We start from the raw sequence: 27,858 nt of genomic DNA, 5'->3' as shown, positions 1-27,858 counted from the left end.
GCTCATTATAAAAGACCCTGATGCTGGGAAAGACTGAAGACAAAGGGAGAAGAGAGCGGTTGAGGATGAGATGGCTAGATAGCATCACTGACTCAATGGACATGTATTTCAGCAAACTCTGGGAGATAGTGGAAGACAGAGGAGCTTGGGCTTGCTGCAGTCTATGGGATTACAGTCAAACACAGCTTAGTGACTGAACACAACAATAAATTATACTTTACAAAGTGCTTATCACAATGTCTGACTCAGAACACTCAACAAATTTTTACTTTGTCTTATGGTCAAATTTGTCATCACATCATTACTGTCAACTAAACCAAGTGCTTATGGAGGATCCTTTCAGGTTCCTCTCCTGGAGTGAGGAACTACAGCATGAGAAATATTTGATGCTTTATTGGTAAAAATTTTCTGCAGTTAAACTGGCCCCATTTAAATTATAGATGGAATAAATATCTGTTATGAATATATGAGAATTGAAGCATGGAGCTCCAGCCATCTCTGTGGGGGTTGGGAAGTGCTGTCCTGGGCATAGGGCCCTTGAGTCGTCTTTGTGTGGATGGAGCCAATGGGCTCTACTCTTAGACAGATGCTTCATGGGGACAGATCAAGGTTCAGTCCTTTGCTGAGATACAGCCTGTGTGTCAGCAGTGAGCCAGAGAAGCAGTCCCACCAAGAGGATCCTCCTCAAGAATGTCTGGACCTTTGGAAAGTTCTAGTTATCACCTCAAAGGCTATTGCTATTCCCACTTCTTCTGCTGCTTCCAGCAAACAATTTGAACTCCACCTTCTTGCTTCAAATCAACAGTTAAGCATATTTGATTTTCATCATTACATTTATCAACATCTGATATGTTCTCACTTATGTCTTTGGTGAGACAGGTATTAGTTGTTTATCTGCCCTTCATGTATCAGTATCTGATGTTGTTTATGCATTCTTATTTGCTTACTGTCCATCTGCACTTCTTACATACACTCCCCAGGAGAATAGGAATTCCTCGAAAGTGAAAGTCGCTCAGTCATGTCCAACTCTTTATGACCCCAAGGACTGTACAGTCCATGGAATTCTCCAAGCCAGAATACTAGAGAGGGTAGCCTATCCCTTCTCCAGGGGATATTCCCAACCCAGGAATCGAACTGGGGTCTCCTGCATTGCAGGCAGATTCTTTACCAGCTGAGCTACCGGGGAAGCTCAAATAGCAGGAACTGTGTCTGCCTTATTCCCTGCTTTATAACCCAGCACACTCTCCTAGCACAACATGGGAGAGAAGAGATTCTGCCTGGAGACACTGCAGTAAGCATCCTGATTTGTTGAAGCATGCAAGAATATATCCCCAAGTAAACAAATGGCAAAGGGCCATGAACCCATTATATACCTACCATATATATATATACATGTAGATATATATACTGGAGAAGGCAATGGCACCCCACTCCAGTACTCTTGCCTGGAAAATCCCATGGACAGAGGAGCCTGGTAGGCTGCAGACCATGGGGTCGCGAAGAGTCGGACATGACTGAGCGACTTCACTTTCACTTTTCCCTTTCATGCATTGGAGAAGGCAATGGCAACCCACTCCAGTGTTCTTGCTTGGAGAATCCCAGGGACGGGGGAGCCTGGTAGGCCGCCGTCTATGGGGTCGCACAGAGTCGGACACGACTGAAGCGACTTAGCAGCAGCAGCAGATATATACACACATATCAGGAAGTGATGAGCCAGCTTTTCCATGGCAAGAATGTATTTGTTGTTCCTTGTCCTATTTCCTCTCTTCCAAACCATCAGCCTGGCTTTTAAGCATTATAGTTCCCCCATACAGCCCTTCCCTAACAGGCTACAACTCCTTTTGCAAAAGAAATTATGAATATCTTGCTTTTATCATACATCTGGAACATACTAAAAAGCCCTGATTGTCAGTGCATAAGGCTACCTGGAAATTCCTCATATCTCTCTCCAGTTACTGTGTTTTTCAGGCTATTTAGAATATTCAGTACAATGCAGTCTTTCTTATTCACTCTTTTTATACAAGCAAGTTGTCATCCTTGCCTGACTACACTAAAGTGCATTTAGAATCACATATCCACTCAGGATCCATTCCTTCCTAGGAGAGTAGATGTGAGCTGTGTTCTTACCCATAAAGCGTGACTTGAAAGGTCCTGCAGAAAGTGACCTCTTCAGTCTAAGCTGCTTCATCTCAGCTGTGCCTGCTCATAATGTAAGCTAAGCTTTCGTGTCGTGGACTCTGGTACTTACCAAGCACTGTTGCACAGGGAACAGACAATGCTTCACAACTTCCATAATCTGCTCTTAAACAAGGTAGAGAACGTCAGTAGCTGGACTATAAATGATGTGGCATATTCTGAGAGCAGAAACCAATTTCTATGGAACACCTGCCTCATTTAAGGCTACCATAAGACACATGGTTTCATAAGTCCTCAGAAAACTTCGTTTACTTTATAAAACTCAATTAATTCTTGAGCTCCCTCCGTGGGGTAAAACAAAACTGCCACTATAGAGAAGGCATGAGAAGCAGTTTTTACTGTAACCAGAAATAGAACCAAGAAAAGATCTGCAAAGATGAACTTGAAATGGACATCCAGACAAGATTTCTGGAAGCAGTTGTGGTGTCCTCTCTCTCCCTGGCCCAACCCCAGATGGCAATTCCTCTCAGAGCCTTCTTTCCTCTGACAAGCCTTCCCACATGTCAGGCCTTGCACAGAGCTAGAGGTCATGTTCCCAGAGTGACAGGGACCATCTTCCAAGCAGGCAACGAAATAACATCGTAATGGGGGAAATGAGTTCCCATGGGAGATGGGAGGAGGATGGTGCACCTTGATAATGGTTTGTAACAGAAGATGCTTGACCAGTAAACGCTGTTTTATCACATCCACCCATACCCACCCCAAGGTGCTCCAATGGCCTGTGGTTCACCAACCCACACATTCCTCCCATCAAATTAATGGTGGCGCCCATCCACCTACTAAGCACGTTTCCAACTGAAGCAATCTCCGACTCTCCACCACCACCCACTTCTCCACCTTCCTATTTCTCTCTACAGACGTAATTACTAGTTGATTACTTACTAATCCTTCGTTTATGAGAAGGCAATGGCACCCCACTCCAGTACCCTTGCCTGGAGGATCCTATGGACGGAGGAGCCTGGTGGGCTGCCGTCTATGGGGTCGCTCAGAGTCGGACACGACTGAAGTGACTTAGCAGTAGCAGTAAGGATTCGTAACACTAACAGGGCAAAACTGGAGACTAGCTGGTAAAACTTTCCTGAAGGGTAGGACTATCTTAAGGGGGACGGCGTCCACACCATCAGTTCCCTTGAACTCCTCAACTCCCAGCTCCCTATGAAGGATCGGTAACTTTAGAAATAAACCGTAAATGCTGTGGCAATTAGGTTTCTTCCTGGGAGTTTCTTGGGCATTCAGGAGTAACTCGTGTTTGTGTGTGTGTGTGTGTGTGTGTGTGTGTGTGTGTGTGTGTAGAAGGGAAAGGGTGGCAGGTTCCTACAGACACGGACTCTGCTCCTTTGGCCACCTGATCCCAGGTGGCCGCGTGCCGGGGGCGGCGCGCAGGGAAGCACGGTGCCGGGGTGGCAGTGTGACACAGAGGGGTGTGACTGCGAGCCCCCCGCGCGCACCCGTACCCACCCTACCCCGCACCCCCCGCCCCGCAGCGTAACTGGCCGCTGCCGCCGCCGCAGACGGGGCTCGGGAGGTGCAGAGCACCGCGTGTGGAGCCGGAGAGGCGGGCGGGCTGCTGCCTGGCGTCCGCTGCACGGTCCTCCCTCCTCCGCTCTCTCCGCCTCTCCCCTGGCGGCCGCGCAGCCCGGAACCTGGGAAGCCGCGGCGCCGAGCCCGCAGCTCGGGCTCGGGGACAAGCACAGAGGCGCGGGCGGCGGGAGCGCTGAGACCACAGTCCCCACGGAGAGGCGGAGGGGAGCCCGGCCTGGGCTGGCAGGGCCGAGCGTGTGAGTGTTTGCGCGTGAAAGCGAGGGCTGCACGGTGCTCGGCACTGACACCGCTGGCCCCGGCCCAGGTCGCCGCAGCCCCGGAGTCTCCCGTCTGCTCCCCAAGGCACGCGCGAAGCAGCCATGAACACCAACGAAGCCAAGGAGTATCTGGCCCGGAGAGAAATCCCTCAGCTTTTCGAGGTAGGGGGCTAGGTCTGGCAGAGACGGACGGGGAGATCGGGGCAAGGCATCCCCAAGGTTCTGGGTGAGGAAGCCGCGCCCCGTCCCACGTTGAAGACGAGGGGCATGCAAGTGAGGGCGCTTGCAGAAGCTTGCTAGCCTGCTTGCCCGGGGTTAGCTGCCTTTCTGGCGGATTGCTGGGTCCTTGGATGGCTCGGCTCTTGTCGGGTGGCTGGGCTCAGAAGCCCCCATCTCGAAAATCAAGTTTCAGTCTTCAAACTGGTTCTGAAAGCAGGCTGCCCCCCGCGCATCCCTCCGATGTGGACTCCCAGGGTGGGCTGCTGGCAGCGGCCGGCCGCGCACTCCGGGGGCGAGGATCAGGCCAGGTGGGTACCCTGGCGCCTAGCAACGAGCAAGGACTCCGAACCGAGGGGTCTAGAGTCCCAGTCCCTCCGCGCGCCGAGGGTCGGGACCCCCGCGTTGACTGGGAAGTGAGGATGAAAGGGGCCCGGACAAGGGATAGCTTGGAGGAGAGGGATGAAGATGCAAAAAAACAAATCCAAACCCATCAAAGGCAGCGCTACCTCCCGGGTGGCAGTCACCCAACGCTGCTCTGCGCTGTCGGTGAATGAACTGCAGAGCACGTTTTCCCGTCGTCTTGGAAGAGATGGTTCTTCTTCCTCACCTCCCCAGCCCATAGCTTTCGCCCGCCTTAACCAACCCACCTAGAGAAAGCCAGTCCAAGAGGGAGTGTCGAGGCGTGCGTGACTCCTGTTGCTCTGTCTTCTTCCCACCGCAGAACAGCATCATCTGCACCAGGGCCCCCGGGGGATGGGGGACACTTTGAGAATGTGGCAGAGGAGGCTGGAGGATGAACTAGAACCTTGGTTAGTTCTAAATGACAGCCAACCTCCCGAGTTGTTTTGCTTCCTTTCCTTCTCTCTGTATTTGAATTTTAAAACATTCCTTAATCCTGTGTTTTTACTTAGGGTAAGGGAAAAAAAAAAAAAAATGGAAGCAAGCCAGGCTTCATAGAGCGAGTCCTGAAACCGGGTCCCCCATTTCTGAAAGATGATAGACTATGGACTAATGTAGTAAACTAGAAGTGCATCGCTCTTTCTCCTATTTGAGCGGGGTTGTTCTGCTAAAAGGAATTTTATAACACTACTTGGGAAAATAATTTTGTCTCTGTTTTCCCAAATTGTCTTTAAATGGACCTCCATAATTACAGATCTTCTTTTTTAACTCAACTCTTAAGCCACCGATTTCAGGTCTATCTGAAAATAAGATATCCAGGTAAATCACCCACTAAGCACAAGCCTAGTATGTGAAACTAAAGTCTAGCAAATGTGTCACTAATATTTGAAAATAATCAGGAGATGTTGCATAAGGATAGGTCTTGAGGGTTTGTAGGATTCTTGTTAAGAATTTTTCTTTGTTTCTATTTTCAAAAAGTAAACATGGAGATGAAGAGCTGAAGGGTTTTGTCCATAAATACTACTACTGAAATCAGTGTCATTCCTAAAAGAGTAATTAGAAGCATCTGCAGGAGGGTCACCTGATTGCAAAGTGCCACTTAAATAGTACTCCTATTTTCTTTATAAATGTGGGTACTGTTTTTCCCCTTGGTAACCGCAGAGAATTTTGATCATTTGTGCATGAAAATCTACACTGTTTATGCAAATAAGCGATGGCAGGTGCTTTTGTTCAGGTGCTATGCTTTTCCTTGGCTTTTCTGCATATGAATGGGAGGTTACAAAGTAGTACACAGCCAGAACAGGAAGTCAACTTGCTTAGGTGAAATACAGAATTATAGAGTACTTAAATGCAATCCCAGGCAATGCAAAGATGGAAGGAGACTGCTGGTGACCTCCAAAAGCTCCATCCTTCCTGTAAGAAGAATCTGTGCTGTTCATAGCACAAGAGAAAAGTAAAACTTGGCAGTTCTCCATGTGATGAATGTAGATAGCAAAACCAAATGCTTTAAGTTTCCAAACTGGATTTTATCCTTCAAAAATGCCATACGGGTACCTATATAAAGTTTCTAGGTATACAAAGTTTCAATTAAATATCTATCAAACCCAAAACATTGGACACAGTTGTAGATACTAGACACCGCTGTAGACCAAGTGAATGATTATTGAATCTGCATATTGTCAAGCAACAATCTGTATCTTACTGACATTTCAGATTTCTTTCTGACATGAGATGTCACATGAGCTAAAAGGATAAGTTCAAGTTTGGGATGTGTTTCCATTTCTAGATTAAATGTTTAAGGCAAAACTCACTTTTCCCTAATTTTGTCATGAAATCTTAACTCTAGTTAACTTTATGGTATGTATACTGATCTTGTGTCATACCTTACAGCAGAGATTTGGCAATCCATTTGAATACTGGGGAAAGTCAAAATAGATTACTCAAGTTCTCAGAGTAACTCAAATAGACTGAGTAAAAAAATAGCTGCTGGTTGTTTTGGATCCCTGATGGTGACTATTAGAAGAAAAGATTTAAATTATCTATGAAGGAGTGGACCTCATTCTTGCTTCTGATATCTGAACCCCTTTTGGAGTTAGATTCGGTTAGAGAGAGTGGAAACATATATTTTCCAGCAAACAATTCTTCATTGAGTATGTTCGCTCATTTTAGGGCAATAAAAGGGATAAAAACTCAATGTTGGCTTAAAACTCAACATTCAAAAAATTAGGATCATGGCATCCGGTCCCATCACTTCATGGCTGATAGATGAGGAAACAATGGAAACAGTGATTGACTTTATCTTTTTTGGGCTCCAGAATCACTGCAGATAGTGACTGCAGCCATGAAATTAAAAGACGCTTGCTCCTTGGAAGAAAAGCTATGACCAACCTAGACAGCATATTAAAAAGCAGAGACATTACTTTGCTGACAAAGGTCCATCTAGTCAAAGCTATGGTTTTTCCAGTAGTCATTTATGAATGTGAGAGTTAGACTATAAAGAAAGCTGAGCACCAAAGAATTGATGCTTTTGAACTGTGGTGTTGGAGGCGACTCTTGAGAGTTCCTTGGACTACAAGGAGATCAAACCAGTCAATCCTAAAGGAAATCAGTCCTGAATATTCATTGGAAGGACTGATGCTTAAGCTGAAACTCCAACTTGGCCACCTGATGCAAAAAACTGACTCATTGGGAAAGACTCTGATACTGGGAAAGATTGAGGGCAGGAGGAGAAGGGGATAACAGAGGATAAGATGGTTGGATGGCATCACTGACTCAATGGCCATGAGTTTGAGCAAGCTCCAGGAGCTGGTGATGGACAGTGGGACCTGGCATGTTGCAGTTCATGGGACTGCAAAGAGTCAGACATGACTGAGGGACTGAACTAAGGGATAAAAAAAAATTAAAGATCTAATCTCAGTTGGTAAAGAATCTGCCTGCAATGCAGGAGACCTGGGTTTGATCCCTGGGTTGTGAAGATCCCCTGAAGAAGGGATAGGCTACCCACTCCAGTATTCTGGCCTGGAGAATTCCATGGACTGTATAGTCCATGGGGTCGCAAAGAGTCGGATATGACTGAGTGACTTTCACTTTCACTTTCAATCTTGAATGACTCAAATTGCAGTTGGATTACCTATGGGGCACAGATTTTCTGGCACTTTCTTTTTATCCCATATATGTTTTTGCAAGCTGTAGAGAGAGGAATATAGGAAATCAAAACCATTGAGTTGGAATCCTAGGCCTACGAGTTTCTAGCTGAGTAACCTAGGTCAATTCACTAACATCTCTGAACCCTGATTTCCTAGTCTATGAATGGGGATAATAATGCCACATAGGACTGAAAGTGCATTAAGTAAGCTAAAGCGCACAGATATACAGTAAGATCTACATCCTGTAGATGTAGTAAGTCCTGTCACGGAGTTAGCTATGTTAATGTAGGAGGAATGTGAGGAGTTAAACGCAATGTGTGTGTATGTGTGTGTGTGTGTGTGTGTATGGATGTGAATGCCCAGGTTAGTTTTTTCCACTCCCTCTGCAGTTGAACCCCTCAGATTGAACATTCTAACCCATATTATTTAGGGTTTCGGAGGACTAATGTACCTGGTAGAAACTGCCTACTATTTTGAGCAACTTGCACAAGAATAATTTGAAAATAAAGTGCTGTATTTAGAAAAGCTGTTAGCCTTTCGAAGAGTGTACGTTTTGTTTATTAATAACAATGATAATAATCCTCAATGCTTTCCATAATATACTCCAAAAGAAAACATTTTTCACATCAGTTCAGCTCCCAGGAATGAGCATTTCCAAATTTGTAGCACTTATAGAAATTAATACTTGTGACATATCAGACACCAGGCTTTCTTCTGTAATTTCAATTACATATTGAAATATCACATTGTAGTGATTTATTATATATCAAATAGATTTTCTGGAGTCAGTCTTTATGTTTTGAGTGAATTTTTTTTCTGATTAGAGAACAGTCCAGGATGTACCTGTCATGTGCAAGGAAAAGTGTCAGAGGTTGGATATTGAGAAATAAATAAGACCCACACTGTATTGTTGAAGATTTTATAGGTTAGAAGAGAAGACCAAAACATAAACTGATGGTTTTAGTATGAATGACAGGTAAGAGTTTTTTCTGGGTACAATGAACACCAAAGAAGGGGTCTGCAAGCCAACCCGAGGGCTCAGTGGGGACTTTCTGATGATTATGATGGTTAATGTTGATGTTAAAACCATCAACATTTAAAATGTTCCAGGTGTTTCAATCCATAAATCACCCTCTGCAACTGAGGCTTGGAGACTTTAAGGATGGGTAGGAATGAAATCAATCATGACTGGGGCATTTTTACACACTGTACTTAATCTCATATTGATAGAGTTCTTCCATTGTAAACAATGCAGTTGGCCTGCATTGTTTTTGGTTTTGTATTTTGGCCTTAGTTGTTTAAAGAACAGAGAATGCTGAGCTGAAAACTAACTAGTCAAGAATTTAAGGGGTTGTTTTAATTACTCAATAAGAGCATAATTTCAACTCAAATTGTTTATTTAAAAAAAATGCAAAGAATCCAAACAACCCAGAATTTAAAGATGGGATATACACTATTTTGACAAAGGTGGTTTAAAAACATATTTTATGTGGACATATTTTGTTGTTATATTTCAGAGCCTTTTGAATGGACTGATGTGTTCAAAGCCTGAAGACCCAGTAGAGTACTTGGAAAGTTGTTTACAGAAAGTAAAGGAATTAGGGGGATGTGACAAGGTGAAATGGGATACATTTGTAAGCCAGGAGAAGAAGACTTTACCTCCACTCAATGGAGGACAGTCACGGAGATCCTTCCTAAGAAATGGTAATGTATATGTAGAATAATAGTTTATATTTATAGCAATATTCTTTAAAACATAACATATAAACTGTAGGCAGTGATTTAATTTAATAGGTTTTCAAATGCCTGAAAGGATATTTGGTCCTGAAACATGACTAATTTCTCTCTGCTACTAATTCTAATCTCCTCTATGATAAGACAAACACAATTACATACTGTTGTCCAGTACTTCACTAAAAGCTTAATGAAATTTTTTACTGACTTCATTATTTTGTAAAATGAATTGTATTAGCAAACTGAATTTTTCTTAAAATTGCAATAAGACTTTTCCAAATAAATGAGTAGATGACAGACAAAATTGATAGTTATTAATAACTATAACATTTTTATTAGCTAAGAAGAGATTTAACTTGTTGCTGTGTTTCCAAATTCATTTTAATGTATCTGCATAAATGCATATAAAGTTTATACTAGTTAACTCAAGAAGGATTTATTTAGCAGCTGCTGAATGCAAAGCATGAGATTAGGCATTTGGGTGCTATGAAAGAAATGGGATGCATAAACTTGTTTAACAATTTTAGGAATAATTTGGTACTAAGAACTGGAGTTCACTAAAGGAGATTCTTGGTATTCTAGCTTTCCAAAATTTGTGTTTATCAAAATTAGTTCAACATCAGCCAAGCAGCCTTTTAGGCTCCAGATGAAATTGAGAAATACAATAGTATTTGCAAAGTGGAATCAGTTCCAATCAGAAGAAGCCAATTAATTCTTTTCCAGTGGCCAAAATCATTCTATTTTCAAAATTTAAACCATTCTTAAAAATTGTACCTAGAAAAGTTTTAATTATGCAGACAGAATTTGAAACAGAGACAATTCTATTTACAATAAATACAAGAGGAAATACATTTTAGTTTGTTTTATCTTACCATTGGGGCTTCCCTGGTGGCTTAGTGGTAAAGAACCCACCTGCCAATGCAGGAGACACGGATTCAATCCCTGAGTTGAAAAGATCCCCTGGAGAAGGAAATGGCAACCCACTCCAGTATTCTTGCCTGGAAAATTCCATGGACAGGAGAGCCTGGTGGGCTACAGTCCATAGGATTGCAAAGAGTCAGACACAACTTAACGACTAAACAACAGCAACACCCTACCTTGACATCCTTAAATTTTATTTGAACATAGGGAGGAGTCATAGTGTATTAATTTTTAAGAAACACAAGCAAGGAGAAAAAGCAGAAATGCTATTTTCTCAGAAATATCTCCAGAGAGAAGACTTCTCTGTCCATGCAGGAGCTCCTCTAGGTCATTAGGCTTCCGTGTTCAAAAGAGCACCTGTAGGCAGTTATCACGGTGGCAGACCACTTTGGAAATTACTGCTTAAGGGAACACAATGATATTTCTGTGAGCTTGAAGGGTTCATACACCTTCCCTAAAGGGCTAATTTCCTTCCCAGAATGTCATAATATATTTGTATCTGGCTCAATGTTAAATACATGCCCTCTGCCCTTGTTAAATCAAGTGACAAATATGGGGAACTTCTTTTTAAACCTTTAAGCACTACAAACCTTAAGTATTACTGGATTTAGTCTAAGATATGTTTATGCTTTCAAATGTAAATCTAAGAGGATGTGACATTCACCTATCGAAAAGCTGCTCTCAGACTGGTTGTATAAACTACTATTTTGTAACAAAATGAAATCTGAATGCTTCTATTTTATACTATTAATTGTCTTCATTATATATAGAAGCCAGGCAGGCCAAGTATGTAATAGACAATGGTGGGGACTATGGTGAAACTGGCGAACAAGACTAGAGGGAACAGTCATTGTCTAAAGGCAGTCAAGCACAAATATTGGGAAAACGTCAAGATGAACAAAGCACATCTATGGGGCTGAACTGGACCCACTGATGACCATTTTGGAGCTCTCGATTAGCAGAATGAGCTACAATAGGAATGGAAAATGTAGGTTTAACTTTCATTAAAAATGGAAATTGCTTGTTAATTTTAGACTCTCCATACCTACTGACACTTTACCACAATTCCCACTTAGAAATCTTTTACTTAATCATCAAATAAAAGCTTTCACATACTATGGTAACTAGAATGTTGTATCACACTGTCTGATATTTGGAACATAGCCTAAAATGCAGAATATAGTTTCTAAACTGATGAACCCTGTAATAATAAAATTTTATTTTATGAAATGCTATACAAGTTTGTGCTTTGTAGGTTTTTAACTGTGATTTATAGAATACATTGTTTAAAATCAACAGTATTGCTAACTTCCCTGTAACTTAAAGTGTTGTTATTATTTCTAGAAATAAAAAGTGACTTGTGCATTTTTGCTGAAATATTAACAGAGCTATGCTAATATATAATTATCATGAAAAATTATTCTGTGAAATAAAACATTTAAATAATTTTTAAGCAACTTACTTTTCTAAGTAAAAATATAAAACAAGGATAAATTATTAGCTGACAGTTCTTTAAAATGTTGTACTATAAATGTGAGATGAGCATCCATTTTTTTGCAGTGTATGTACAACTGAACAAATGATTACTCATAAATTAAGAGTTTTAGTCCCATAGCTCCAAATGTCTATAGAACTTTTCTTTTGGAATATCTCATTGTCATCTTTACTGAACATGTCAGAAACTAAACAAATCATATTTGCGTCAAAACGACCCTCCTTTTCTTATTTCCATGGAGTCAGTCAATGAGTCAGTTGAGCTATAAAATAACCATGTATTGAGTACTGCTATGTGTCAGACACGCTTTTAAGACTGAGGTTGTGTAGCCTCCAAGAAAGAACAAACATGGCACATGCCCCCACGGAACTTACAGTGTGGGATGAAGCCAGGCATTAAATATGTAATTAGAAGCACAGTGAATGCTGTAGGAAATACCATATGCTGATATTAACAAGGCAGATGGATCCATCCTCAACTAGATTCAAGGTAGGCTTCCTAGAACTGATATGCTAATATAAGAGACAGAAAGCTGAGTAGGTGTCAGATAGAAAAGGATGGAGGAGATTGAGAGTGTACTAGGGAATAGAGAACAGAAATACCTGACATGGGAGAGGCCAGGATAAAGACAGGAAGGAGAGAAGCCCAATATTTCTGGAACATTCAAGAGAGGACAGGAAGATACAGTATGAAATGCAGTGCGTTCCCTATCTTTTAGGCTTTTCACCTGGCAGTTGTTTTTGAACAGTCACCTTCATGATCTCTCATGTGTGCGTGCACGCTAAGTCACTTCAGTCATGTCCAACCTGTGCGACCCTTTGGACTGTAGCCCATCAGCTCCTCTGTCCATGGGATTCTCCAGGCAAGAATATTAGAGTGAACTGCCATACCCTCCTCCAGGAGGGTATGGCAGAAGATCTCCTCCAGGAGATCTTCCTGACCCAGGGACTGAACTCATGTCTCCTGCATTGGCAGACAGGTTCTTTACCACTAGCGCCATCTGGGAAGCCCATATCCTAATCCAAATCATGTCCTTCATATCCAGCCACTCATTTCCATATCCCCTATTTCCCCTCTTACCTAAGCCCTCACTTCTCTTGTGTGAATCACTTTAACAGCCTTCTAGCTGTACTCTTTCTGCTCCTAGTTTTTCCCTACTCAAATCCATTCTAACCACCACCAGATTTATTTTCCTGGAAAACATATTTCATTATGTCATTTCTCTATGCCCAAAAAAGCCTCCACTGGGTTTCTACCAGATTGAAACTGAAACCCTTACCCTGGTGATTAAAGTCCTCCACATTGTGACCACACACTACCTACCCATCTTCTGGCTTTTCTCCATGTGTGTGCTAAGTCGCTGCTATCATGGAACTTTTTCTAATGGGAGAGGACAAACAACGAATGAATTAGAGGCCTCTCAGATGGTGAAGTGGTATGTGCTGTGCAGAGCATTATTATAAGGGGTGATGTCCTTGAAACTAACCGAGTGGCTGCCCCAGATTAAAATGTCAGTAAAGTCCTCTTATAAGAGGTAACATTTAAACCGAAATGTGAGTGACAAGAAGCAGTTAGCCATGGGCTCAGTAAGGAAAGAATATTTCAAGCAATGGACTTTGGGCCAAGTGTGAAAGCAAGCAACCAGTAGAGGTCTATTGCAGTAGTCTGGGTAAATGATGGTAGTTTGGGGAAGAGTTGTGGTAATGGAGACACAGAAAAAAAAACTGTGCGTTTCAGATATGTTTTAGAGGTAAGTCTATGGGAACAGATGTGAAGAGTGAGGGAAGAAAATAGTCAAGGATAATGCTTAAAGTGGTGCCTTGTGTTGGATGAAGCAATTCAATTTCAAGGCAGAACAGATAATATTGTTAGTGCCTTTACTAACATAGTCCTTCGCAGAATTTTCTAAAGAATACCCACTGCCATCTGTAGACAATCTCACTCTCTTCTTGTAAACAAAGTGAGTCCCATGAGTTAGTAGTCAATGACCTCATTTATTATATGAACAGAAAATGAAAAGTTCTGCCTTATCAGTATCCCCTGGGGAGATGTGAGCATTATGCCATGCTAAAATTCAGTAATACCCTTAACCAGATTTCTCATGGAAGGCCAGGTGACTTTCCGTCTCCTTTGTGCTGTTGCCTTTGAGGTAGTTACAGCTTCTCTTTGTCTCCTTGAATACCAGACCATGATGAAGAAGGAAGGATCTATGAATCAAATATCAATAGCTGGTTGAGGCCATCTGCCTGACTTGGGCTTGCCAGCTCTGTCCTCTGGTCTATTTGAATATGTCATTTGTATTTCTGACTCTTGAGTTTTGTATTTTATTTCTCCCAACTGAGAAATCCTTTCTACATTTCATCACCTGTTCTAGTCTTTCGAGGTTCAAGTCCTGCCTCCTTTGCAAGTTCTTTTATACCACTCCAGCCCAGATGGATCTACTCATTCATTGAACTCCTATAATGTTTACCATTGAGATATTCATTTTAGCACTTAACAAACCTGGTATACATACTACTACCAAATATAAGCATATAAGCTCTATATTGTAAGCTCTGTGAGGACAGGATTACATCTTATTTTATTCTTCTACTGAACCATCCTCAACACACTAACATGTCTAACAATAAAGAGCTATTGTAGATGTAAATTTAAATCTTCATAGTCACATTTTTAAATCAAGGAGATTAAAGATAATAAATATTGGGAAAGTAAAGTGAATTGACAATGAAAGATGTTCCAAATGTAGAAAACGTTTGCTGCTCTCTGCCTTGTAACAATACCTTAAGTTTTTGTGCATTATGCCACCAAGCTGTTCCACGGAATGACATCATATTACCTGAATCATAGTGACTGCATATCTATATTTATGGATAAATGAAACTTACTATATGTTAGCATTACCTCCATGGGCAGCTGCATATGGTTGTGAAAGTCGTGAAGGTATGCAGTACACTGCTTTAGGGAGCACCATTTTAGGAGAACAGGATATACATGAACTACCAAACAAGACTAGGCGAACTTAAGGTTCCTCTAGGGCCAAAGTTGGCAGCCTATGAACCCAGGGCCAAGTCTGGCTTACTGCTTGTTTTTTATAAACAAAATTTAATTGGAACACAAGCACATCCATTTGTTTACTTATTATCTAAGACTGTTTTCCTAACTGTTAATAATTGTAATATGAAACTCTATGTCCCTCAAAGCCCCAAGTGGAGACTATCTGACCCTTTAAGGAAAAGTTTGCTGACCACTTAAGGGGACAGGAATCTACTCTCAGTTGAAAACAATCACAATCATTTAATTTTAAAATTTCTTCAAGTAATTGGTTAAGTGCATAAAATGTTTTATTGTGCTTTTTTTTTCCGTTTCAAAGTTATCTTACTCTTTTGCAGTAATGCCTGAAAATTCAAACTTTCCTTATCGACGGTATGATCGGCTCCCTCCAATCCATCAATTCTCCATAGAAAGTGACACGGACCTTTCTGAGACCGCAGAGCTGATTGAGGAGTATGAGGTCTTTGATCCTACTAGACCTCGACCAAAAATCATTCTTGTCATAGGTATGAGGCAGAAAGCAAAATTCTCATTCTATTGCTCTTTGTTCATATGTTTATGTTTCAAAAATTATGTCAACTATGCACCATATTTGCAAATACTTAGTTGGATAATCAGAGAAGGCGATGGCACCCTACTCCAGTACTCTTGCCTGGAAAACCCCATGGATGGAGGAGCCTGGTAGGCTGCAGTCCATGAGGCTGCTAAGAGTCGAACACGACTGAGCGACTTCACTTTCACTTTTCACTTTCATGCATTGGAGAAGGAAATGGCAACCCACTCCAGTGTTCTTGACTGGAGAATCCCAGGGAAACAAAAACAGTAGATGGACATATTTTTAGCATCATTTTCAATAAAATATATTGTTATATTTAATGCCTATTGCACTTTTATAGAATCTCATTACAATGTTGTAGAAATCCTTGGTCATTGAAAATAAGTGACCTCTTCAAGATTTATTGTCTTGTGGTTGTTATCTGCTTAATTTTTAACATAGGTAACTGCATCCATTAGAAGTGTTCTAAACATGATATTGTTTTTTTCCCTTTAACTCAACAAACTGAATTTTTACTGACCATTAACTTTTAAGCAAAAAATAAATAATAATAATATGTAGGTAAAGATTCATATAAATGAGTCTTCCTTATGACATATTGGCACCTACAATAAAATCTAAGTTTGATATTATTAGACAAGCAAATCTAATAGAACAATGTTTTACACAGCAATTATCATCTGAGTATTAATGAATACAACAAGGATAATAGTTAATTTTTAAAATTACCACTGTGAATTTTACGTTGAATATGACAATATCAGTCTGATGCCATTTCACAAGGAATAGATATTGAAAATATCATAAGTAATTTTACAACATGCATTTTTGACCATGCTTGCAATTCTAGCTTCCTCAAAAGCTGTAGAATTATGAGAGACCTGTGAACATGAAACATTTGTAATCATTGTAATCATCTCACTTTCCAATTTGACTCAGCTTTTGCAAAGATGACCAAAAGCAAAAATCTAGTGTGCAATATTCAAAGCTATTCTAGCCAGTAATTGTTAGCCAAAGGCCACATGTATACAACCCCCAGGCAAAGAAATACTGTTCCCAGAAGACATAATGATGATGGCAACTGGGAAAAAACATGCCAATAAACGTAAGAAAAAGAATTCAAGTTACCAGACTAGCAGGAGGGACATTTGTACATCTATAAGTGTAATGAAAATAAAGTTGCAAATATATTTAGCCCTGGATTGTTATAATAATTGTAGAATGAGAGCACAGAAATCAATTTTCTAAAATGTCAAAATATTCTCATGGTTTATGGCAGCCACTAACTATTATGCCATAAATCTCTATCTATTCTTGAAACTGGAATTTTTGTTTATGTGCTTAAAATTTTGGAGTTCTTACCTAGAAGACAAGGAAATGCTTTATTAAAAAATAAAGCCAGAGGTAAAGAATTGTTGGAAATTATTTCATCATTTTATAATGAGATATTCTCTCCGTTTTGTTTTTCTTGTTGTTGTTAGTACAGTATTGGCGATTATTATCAAGATAAATGAAAGCTTGATTGTTCATGAAAAGGGTGTAATACAAGTTGCTTTGTAAAAATAGCGTGTGTATATGAATTTTTTGTACACTGTGAGTTTTATATGAAAATGATTAAAATATTTCCGTAAACTAAGATCTGTGGAGAAGATACAAATGCTCAAATCCCATCCGCTTCACAGTTCTTTTTTACTAAATAAAATCAACTAGTTTCCCAAGGGTGTGATTTTGGCTTTGGACTTACACAATGTGTTGTAACATTTTATGTGTTATAAGAATGAAACAGAACCAGTGAGTGGAAATAACTCTTAGAGGACTGAGATAGGAGAAGAAAAGAATTGAACCTTAGGTTGTCTGAGAAAATTGGGACAATTTTATGACTTTTGAGGAATTATAAAATAATTGTACCTGAACCTTACAAGTTTTTATTAGTTCCATCCTGACAAAGAGTGGGGGACAGATACCCACATCTAAATAAGCAAAATTTCCCTTCTGGCAATACAAAAAAAAATTTTTTAAAGCTAGCCTTTTTGGCACAGGTGTTAATGAATCTCTCTTATGTTAGCATAATTGTAAAATCTAAGAATAAGATGGATCCTAATATTTATAAGTAGTAGAATTAAATAAATATAGCAAATTAAACTTACTCTGGTTTCAGGGAAAAGAAAATAAGATTAATTTGTTATGATGCTTCAGTAATCAAATTCATCCAATATATTAATGCTATTCTCTGTCAATTATGCTAATCATATTTTTTGTTGTCTACTGTTGCCTCCATTAGTTGACAAAAAGCTATTTTTTCTTGAAGATGCTGTAACTTTCTTAGCATGTTTGAATTTTTTTTAATTCAGTGAAATTTGTGGGGTCTTAATTTGATGACTTATGAGATTAGAAGATTAAGAAAAGTGTGAAAGTGTAGTTTATGAAAGATAACTTTCATTCTTCAGGGATCAAATTAGCTTGACTTTGTTGACAGTGTTGGTCATGTATTCATTTTTCTTCAAGCCAGTCCATGGTTTGCCCATGATTTAATAGGCCAAAAGCAGCTATTAATATTTGAGACCAAAACTTGCTTTTCATTTGGCAGTAATGAATTTAATATAGTATTAACGGTAGTTTAATGGTAAGTCTAATAGGATTGTATTTAGAGCTTCTTAGCAAGAGAACGTCAAAAATGTCAATAAATTTCTAAGTTTAATAAGGCAATGAAAAGACAAAAACCAGTTTTATGAGGATCTCAATTCCAAAAAGGATCTCAGTATACTAGCTGATCTTAGACTTCTGGGTATTAATTTTTTAAAGAAAATAAGCCCTGGCCAACCAAGTTGACTCACACAGAATTCTCCTACAAAATCCAAAACAAAGTGAAACAAACGCCTTTTTTAAAATTTTTTATTTTTGCTTATATTATTTGCAACAAGAATTTTTTTTAATGTACTAAATAATGATATGTAGAATGATTTCTACCCCCCAAAAAAATTGGTAAATGGAATTAGTAAAGAGACCATCAACTCACTTTTCTATTGAATTTTTATTTTCAATATGGTTTAACAAATTGTAATCATATTTCAGTGAATATTACCAAAAATAGTTCATTGCATATTTTTAAAATATTCTGTCTACACTCAATAATTTATGATTAAGTATTTGAAAATATTTTATTTGTATAATTGCCAACAAATAACAAATCAGAGTGGGATGATTGTTATGTGCATTATTTTGAAATTTACCCAGACTTTAGATTCCAATTAATCTAGGTTGTCTAAAAATATAAATCAACTAAGATAATATAATATTTGGAAATAAAATTTGAGGCATATATTTTATAATTATTTAGGTGCTTATGTTTTAAAAAAATAAATGGCAGTTCCTGATTATTGGTATTGATCTGTGTTGCAAAATATTGATTATTTCATGCTAATGTGTCACAAAATCAAAATTATCATGAGTTCTATGAAATTGTTCTACCTTAAAGATCTCCTCCATTCACTCTTCATATTTATTGCATCAAATTTCTTTTGAATTTAAAGGCGACAAGGCAAAGAGATGCTTGAACAGTTCAAAGAAAATTTAAAGAAGCCATGTCAATATTGCTGTGCTTTTGGTTAAAACTAATTTTTACATTTCACAAAACTGCACTTGAACTCTATTATTGTGTAATACATTTCTGTCATTTTGATCATTATCTTTTGTATCTCACAGAATTTTTTTTTATTACAGAGGATAAAAGTACTAGAGCTTACACAGAAAACAATAGAAGCAGTTTCAGCTGCATTATTCAACTTTTAAAATTAGTTGTTTACTGAAATTGGTGAAGGAAAAAAGTTATCTTTTATTTAATAAGTTGATCGTGACAATTCTACCCTTTCCTTAACAAAATCCACGCTTTCTCTGCATTCAGAGGTAGCTCTGAGAATGTCACAAACAAGTAGAATAGTTTCCACACTGGTTGCTGGTCTAGATTCTTCATCTCAAGATGAAGACAATAGCTGTATAAAAGGGAATTTCTTATTGTATCGAAAGGTCACAGTTTTGCTTGTTTTAAATGACAGGTGGTCCAGGAAGTGGAAAGGGTACTCAGAGTTTGAAAATCGCAGAACGTTATGGATTTCAGTACATTTCAGTAGGAGAATTATTAAGGAAGAAGATCCACAGTACCAGCAGCAATAGGAAATGGAGTCTTATTGCCAAAATAATTACAACTGGAGAACTGGCCCCACAGGTACTGTTATAATTTGCTTCTGTCCTTCAAAGATTCTTCTACTTGTTGTCAGTGTAAGTTTAACTGTGGTTTTTCATCTTTTTTCTTAAAAAAAAGGAAACAACAATTACAGAGATAAAACAAAAATTGATGCAAATGCCTGATGAAGTGGGCATTGTTATCGATGGATTTCCAAGAGACGTCGCTCAGGCTCTATCTTTTGAGGACCAAGTAAGACTGTCTCCTTATATTTTAAATGACTTTTTTTTTTTGCTTAAATCTTTGATATTAAAAATATATACATTTCTTGAAAGACTTGCTGTTATTTGGAATGAATTTGGCCTGAAAATGCACAAGTACATAAATTTGGGTTGGCAAAAGGTCATTTCTTTGGCACAAGTGCTTAAAAACTGAAGACAGGCTCTGCCAAAAAGAAAAGATAACTAATAATAGAATTCATGATTTTTTATTTAAACATGAAAATCTCTCTAGCCTTATTTCAAAATACTTTCCATAAGATTGTATTTTTAATCTTTAATTTTTTAAAACAAGCCTTGTTCAGGGATTTCTCTGGTGGTCCAGTGGCTAAGACTCCACATTCCCAATGCAGGCGGACTGGTTTCGATCTCTGGTCAGAGAACTGGATCCCACATGCTGTAACTAAATAGATCCTGCATGCGGCAACCAAGATCAAGGATCCCATGTGCTGCAACTAAGACCTGGTGCAGCCAAATAAGTTAATTAATATATTTTTTTAAAAAGCAAGCCATGATCAGTACTGCCCAAGGATGTAAAATATCACCCTACCTATAACAACGTATGGTTTATGGTTCAGTTTTCCAAAACTTACTTAAATTTGAGCAGACTATGCCTGCTCAATACTCAACAACCTATTTTAAAGGGAAATAAATCAATTTAAATATTTTGTTTCCTTATATATTTAACTATTTAATTTTGAAAAGCTAGAGTGACTAATTTTTCATTCAAAAATTTTAATTACAAAGATAACACATATTAGGGCTTCCCTCGTGGCTTAGATGGTAAAGAATGCAATGCAGGAGACCTGGGTTTGATCCCTGGGTCAAGAAGACCCCCTGGAGAAGGGAATGACTCCAGTATTTTTGCCTGGAGAATTCCATGGACAGTAGTTCCTGGTGGGCTACAATCAAAGAGTCAGACACAACTGACTAACACTCACACACAGCAAATTTTAAGTCTTGGTGTAAAAAGCGAATTTCCATTAATACTCTTCTTCCATTCCACTGTCTGTCTCTCCTGATAAATAGAAATAGCATTAAGCTTATTATGTATCCTTCCAAGCCATTTTCTATACATTGCACTTTTACACACCCAGGCATTGATATGTGTCCATGCTCATATACAAATGCAGTTTTAATTTTCATAGCTATTTCCCAACTGTCCTCCAAAAAGACTTTTCCAAGTTATAGTCCCATTGATGTTGAATAACAGTATATTTCCCCAAACCCTTTCCAACCAGATATAATTTATATTTAAAAATTTTGCCACCCTGATAAGTAAAAACAGTATTTTATTTTTATATTTATATTTCTTTAGTTATTACTAAGGTTAAGTATATTTTCAGATACTTATTGACCATTTGTATTTCTTCCTTGTGTGAATACCTGCTTTCCTTTGCCTATTTTTCTACAAAGTTGTTTATCTTTTGCTTATTTAGAGAAGCTTTTAATATATGACAGATATTATATCAAAGAGGACTGAGTGAAATAAGTTGTCAATTTATGTCTCATATAAAAGAAGTCTGGAGTTAGTTTCAAGGGCAGAAGATTGCTTCGTGAAAGCAATCTTCTGAATATTGAATACGTGTGTGTGTGTGTGTGTGTGTGTGTGTGTCTGCTCGGTCACTCAGTCTGACTCTTTGTGACTCCATGGACTGTAGCCCACCGTGCCCCTCTGTCCATGGGATTTCTCAGGCAAGAATACTGGAGTGGGTTGCCATTCCTGTCTCCAGGGCATCTTCCCAACCTGTGTCTCCTGCGTCTCCTGCATTGGCAGGTGGAATCTTTACCACTGAGCTCCCTGGGAAGCCCACCTTTGAATACTCACATTAACTGTTTTGGGGATGTGTATTGTGCTGGAATATTTTTCTTTCCTGATCATAGTTCTCCCTCCAGACTCTCTGATGCTTAGTGAGCTTAAGGGTTTAGTTCTAATTGCTCTGGCTTTGAAGAGAGAAAAACTTAAAGAAAAAATCAAATTTTTGCTGTTGCTATTGCTACCAAATGATATTGCTGTTGAAAACAGGGACCTCATCAGCCATTCCATTGATTCATGGTTATGGTGGAAGCATGATAGCCAAGTAGGCAGGAGTTCACACCCAAACCTGGTCCACATTACACGTTGAATAAAATGCACTTGGCAAGTACAAGCAGAAAACTACATGATTTGCTTTGTCTATTGCCTTCCAAATATGCTATGTGTCTCTCACTTCTTCCCTGGATCCTATACAGGATCCTAAACAGGCAGATCCTATAGTTTTCCTGCTCACTTTAAAATACTAACAGATAGTTTCATTTTCAGGTATTAAAAAACCCTGTCCACAATTATATCTCAATAAAGCCAGAAAAAATTTTTAATAAAAAAAAAAAAGCTCAGCCCAATATAAATCAAAACTTCAGCTTCTCATTCAGTTTGACATATGTCTACTATCTCCAGCTTGGGCCTAGTTCAGGCACAGAAACCTAAAGTGATGTGGCAGAATCCTGAAATTCTTCCTAGTGTTGCTTGCAGCAGGGCAGGTGGTGGGGAAGGGGCAGAAATGCGTGACTTTCCAGCTGCTACGTCTTCTATAGCCTGGGCATGAGTGGTGACCATTCACAACAGTGGGTGAAAGGTCACAGTATCAGTTTGGGGCACGTGTTGCCAAGTTCCATAAGATGGTCTGATATCTATAGAATAAGCAGTGCATTTACTGTTCTCAACCACACTTCTGAGGCTAGAAAAGTCCAATGTAACACTTTCTTAGGTTGGCACTGTCCCAGGTTCTTGCCCCTTGCTTGCAGTCCAGTGGTGCCTGAGGTTGCTGCTGCTGTTGCCGACCTGCAGGAGTTCAGAGAGACGGAAGCAAAACTGCAGCATTTAGGTTGAGCAAATGTTAGAGTCAGCCCTTATCACTCCACACTCTATGTAGGCTTAATCTCCTGGGGTGTTTTTTTTCTGGTACCATTTCTGACACCAAATGTGTGGCGAGTTTCCACACCAATTCTCCAATCCTCTGACACCAACTAGATGTCCAAGAATTGAATTCAACCCTGACACTAAATACCCAGAGTCAACGCAGACCCTACAGGTTAAGGCTCAGTCCCACGGGACTGCCCCCTACTTCAGACATCATTCAAAAGTCTGAGGGGCACCTATATTCTGTCCACCCAGCTGTAAATTTGGAGATTTCTACGACATCCTCTTCGAGTTTGGTAATTCACTGGATGGACTCACAGAAATAAGGAGAATGCTTTACTTACATTGACCAGTTTATTACAAAGAATACAACTCAGGAAGAGCCGATGCATAAGGCGATGCATGGGGTTGGCGGTGGAGACCTTGCTGTGGGTGCACGACCCTTCCGGCACATGCGTGTGTTCCCTAAACGTCATTGCTGGAGAGTTTTTATAAGCCGGTCTCAAATCCCTTCCTGTTCCTAGAGACGGGGAGTGGGGCTGAAAGTTCCACCTTCTTGTCTCATGTTAGGTCTTTCTGCCAACCAGCCACCATCTTAATGCTATCTAGGGCCCTGCCCTGAGTCACCTCATTAGCCTAGTCTCAAGTGTAGTCAGAAGGTGCTAATTATGAACAACAAAAGACACTGCTGTTACTCAGGAAATTCCAAGTGTTTTAGAAACTCTGGGCTGGGAGTCAGAGACAAACACCATATATATATTTTCATTTTATCATACTCCTCAAAGTTTATTTTTAACTAGCTTTTTTTTTATTTTACTGCACATGTGAGCATGAATAAACACACATGCAAGTAGTTTCCCCCAAGACTTCCTCACAAGTCCAGAGCATAAGAAGAGATGGATTTCTGACATCACCTATATATACTAGTGATGGTAAGACCATTGTAACAAAAAGACCTAACACTTAAGTGATCAAAGAACTGTATTTTTTTTTTTTTCTTATAAAGAATAATGTCAATGAAAACAGTCCAGATTGGCAGAATAGCTTTTCTCCTTGGGATCATTTAGGTTTGCTCCAAGTTGTTATTCTGCCACCTCCTAGGACATGTCATCATTGGTATGGTCAAAGCAGGGTTGCCATCACATATGGGTTCCAGCTGGCATGTAAGGAGAAGGGAATGTGAAGGTCTGAAGAGCCAGATTTGGGAAGCGATATCCATCACTTCTGTTCACATGATGTTGAGAATTTAGATGTGTTGTAATTGCAAGGTCAGTACTTTCTTCAGTCAGTTCAGTCACTCAGTCATGTCCAACTCTTTGTGACCCCATGGACTGCAACACGCCAGGCTTCCCTGTCCATCACCAACTCCTGGAGCTTGCTCAAACTCATGCCCATCGAGTCGGTGATGCCATCCAACCATCTCATCTTCTATCATCCCCTTCTTCTACTGCCTTCAATATTTCCCAGCATCAGACTCTTTTCCAATCAGTGAATTCTTTACGTTAGGTGGTCAAAGTACTGGAGCTTCAGCATCAGTCTTTCCAATGAATATTCAGATTGATTTCCTTTATGATTGACTGGTTTGATCTCCTTGTTGTCCAAGGAAATCTCAGACAACTCTCTGTTGCCTTCTCCAATACCATGGTTCAAAAGCATCAGTTCTTTGGCACTCAGTTTTTTTATGGTCCAACTCTCACATCCATACATGACTACTGGAAAAACCATAGCTTTGACTAGACAGACCTTTGTTGGCAAAGTATTATCTCTGCCTTTTAATATGCTTCCTCACAGCTTTTCTTCCAAGGAGTGTCTTTTAATTTCATGGCTGCAGTCACCATATGCAGTGATTCTGGAACCCAAGAAAATAAAGTTTCTCACTGTTTCCCCATCTATTTGCCATGTAAAAATGGGACCAGTTGCCATGATCTTCGTTTTTTGAATGGCGAGTTTTAAACCAGCTTTTAAACTCTCCTCTTTCACTTTCATCAAGAGGCTCTTTAGTTCTTCACTTTCTGCCATAGGGTGGTATTATCTGCATATCTGAGGTTATTGATATTTCTCCCTGCAATCTTGATTCCAGCTTATGGTTTATCCAGCCCAACATTTCATATGATGTATTCTACATATAAGTTAAATAAGCCAGGTGACAGTATCCAGCCAAACATACTCCTTTCCCAATTTGGAACCAGTCTGATATTCCACGTCCAGTTCTAAGTGTTGCTTCTTGACCTGCATATAGATTTCTCAGGAGGCAGATAAAGCGGTCTGATATTTCAGTCTCTTGAAGAATTTTCCACAGTTTGTCGTGACCCACACAGTCAAAGGCTTTAATGTAGTCAACGAAGCAGAAGTTGATGTTTTTCTGGAATTCTCTTGCTTTTTCTCTGATCCAACGGATGTTGTCTATTTCATCTCTGGTTCCTCTGCCTTTTTAAATCCAGCTTGAACTTCTGGAAGTTCTCAATTTAAGTACTGTTGAAGCCTAACTTGAAGAATTTTCAGCATTATTTAGCTAGCATGTGAAATGAGTTCTATGGTGCAATAGTTTTAACATTCTTTGGCATTGCCTTTCTTTGGGATTGGAATGAAAACTGACCTTTTCTAGTCCTGTAGCCACTGCTGAGTTTTCCAAATTTGCTGGCATATTGAGCTCAGCACTTTCACGGCATCATCTTTTAGGATTTGAAATAGCTCAACTGGCATTCCATCACCTCCACTAGCTGTGTTCGTAGTGATGCTTCCTAAGGCCCACTTGACTTCACATTCCAGGATGTCTGGCTATAGGTGGGTGATCAAACCATCATGATTATCTGGGTCATTAAGATCTTTTTTGTAGTTCTTCTGTGTATTCTTGCCACCTCTTCTTAATATCTTCTGCTTCTGTTAGGTCCGTATCATTTCTGCCCTTTACTGTGCCCATCTTTGCATGAAATGTCCCCTTGGTATCTCAAATTTTCTTTCCCATTCTATTGGTTTCCTCTATTTCTTTACACTGTTCACTTGGGAAGGCTTTCTTATCTCTCTTTGCTATTCTTTGGAACTCTGAATTCAGATGGATATCTCTTTCATTTTCTCCTTTACCTTTCACGTCTCTTCTTTTCTTAGCTATTTGTAAGGCCTTTACAACCATTTTGCCTTTTTGCATTCTTCTTGGGGACGATTTTGATCACCGCCTCCTGTACAATGTTATAAACCTCCATCCATAGTTCTTCAGGCACTCTATCTATCAGATCTCATCCCTTGAATCTATTTGTCACTTCCACTGTATAATCATAAGGCATTTGATTTAGGTCATACCTGAATAGTCTTGGAGAAGGAAATGGCAACCCACTGCAGTATTCTTGCCTGGAGAATCCCATGGACGGAGGAGCCTGGTGGGCTATAGTCCACGGGGTCGCAAAGAGTCAGACATACTGAGCGACTTCACGTTCACTTTGAATGGTCTAGTGGTTTTCCCTACTTTCTTCAATTTAAGTCTGAATTTTGCAATAAGGAGCTCATGATTTGAGCCACAGCCAGCTCCTGGTCTTGTTTTTGCTGACTGGTCATAGCAAATACCCTCTTACAACAACACAAGAGACAGTTCTACACATGGATATAACCAGATGGTCAATACCAAAATCAGATTGATTATATTCTTTGCAGCCAAAGATGGAGAAGCTCTGTACAGTCAGTACTTTCTTAGGCTTATCTATTTCTATTTATATGTTGTGAAACACAACCGAAAGCAGTGAACACACACTAACATTCTAGCTCTTTTTAGCATTTTCTTCTCTAGCTGTGGGCTCCATAAGAACGTGGTCTGCCTTCGAAGTTATCTCAGTAGTGACTCCAATTATTTTGCAGTGGCATCACAAGGGTCATCAACTTCCAGTCTAAAATATCTGCGCCTTTACTGACCAAGAAAACCAATCCTATAAGTTTTAGTTTTTGATATAGTAGTGTCCTACTCATGTTACTATTTCCATATTTGCTATAATTAAAAGACACAATGGCATAATAGAACCATATTTCTCTTGTATGTGACAGCCTTTCCATGAAAGAGGGTCATCATTCATTCACAGCTTTATTCTTCACATTCATTCACAGATGCAGGTTTTTTCCAAGTTATTACTCCTCCAGCCCCTAAAGCAGTGGTTCTAGTTTTTTTGTTTGTTTGTTTTGGTTTGGGTTGGGTTGGTTAAGACCCTTTAACACTTTTAAAAATTATTAATGAATTCAAAAAGCTTTCATTTACATGGACTATATCTGTTGATATTTAGCATATGAGAAATTAAAACTGAAATCTTTAAATACTAAGTCATTTAAAAATAACAATAAATCCTCGCAGGTTAACAGAGATAACACATTTTTGTGAAAAATAATCATATTTTCCAAAACTAAAAAAAAAATAGTGATATGAGAAGCATTGCTTTCCATTTTTTAAAATCTCTTAAAATTGTAGCTTGATAAAAGAGAGCTGGGTTCTTATGTCTGCTTTTGCAGTCCCACTGCTATGATAACACACTTCCTGTAGCCACTGGGAAACTCCTGTACATTTGTTGGAGAATGAAAGTTAAAAGGCACACAGTTTCTCAGCATTAGTATGAGAATAGTTTTGACCTGTATTCTCCCCTAAAGGGGCCTCAGTAATCCCCATGGGTCTTGAGAACATGCTTTTTTAACTACTACACTGGGACACGGTTGACAACTGTGTGGTGAAAGCTAGGTCACTAGATCGCTGTCCTGGTTACTTCCAGATGATTGAAAGACAGAATAGAGTGGAGAAGGTCCGTATTCAACTGCTTATGTCCCAGACCCCAAGGCAGCACACCACCACTTCTCACAGCCCATTGATGAGAACTTAGATCACATGGCTACATCCTAACTGTAAGGAAGGTTGGGACATGGAGTCACATGGTCAGTCATGGGCCTGGCTTCAGAGCTGTTATTATGGAAGCAGGGAAAACAGGTTTGAGAGACAACCAGCACTTTCCATCACA

The 27,858-nt window shown here is 39.5% G+C and overlaps 1 protein-coding gene across 1 annotated transcript in view; it reads left to right on the top strand.

Moving 5' to 3' along the window:
• Positions 1–3,708: 3,708 nt before the first annotated feature.
• The window catches only part of AK5 (adenylate kinase 5), a 260,480-nt gene continuing 236,330 nt past the window's right edge, over positions 3,709–27,858 (top strand). Inside the window, exons 1-5 of the mRNA XM_027536848.1 lie at positions 3,709–4,157; positions 9,277–9,463; positions 15,302–15,469; positions 19,572–19,741; positions 19,838–19,951. Coding sequence (XP_027392649.1) covers positions 4,098–4,157; positions 9,277–9,463; positions 15,302–15,469; positions 19,572–19,741; positions 19,838–19,951 — 699 coding nt within the window. The 5' untranslated portion in view covers positions 3,709–4,097. The remainder of the gene's footprint in view (positions 4,158–9,276; positions 9,464–15,301; positions 15,470–19,571; positions 19,742–19,837; positions 19,952–27,858) is intronic.

The sequence above is a fragment of the Bos indicus x Bos taurus genome, chromosome 3, assembly GCF_003369695.1.
Source record: "Bos indicus x Bos taurus breed Angus x Brahman F1 hybrid chromosome 3, Bos_hybrid_MaternalHap_v2.0, whole genome shotgun sequence".
Classification (NCBI taxonomy): domain Eukaryota; kingdom Metazoa; phylum Chordata; class Mammalia; order Artiodactyla; family Bovidae; genus Bos; species Bos indicus x Bos taurus.
This window is presented reverse-complemented; position numbering and strand designations above follow the sequence as displayed.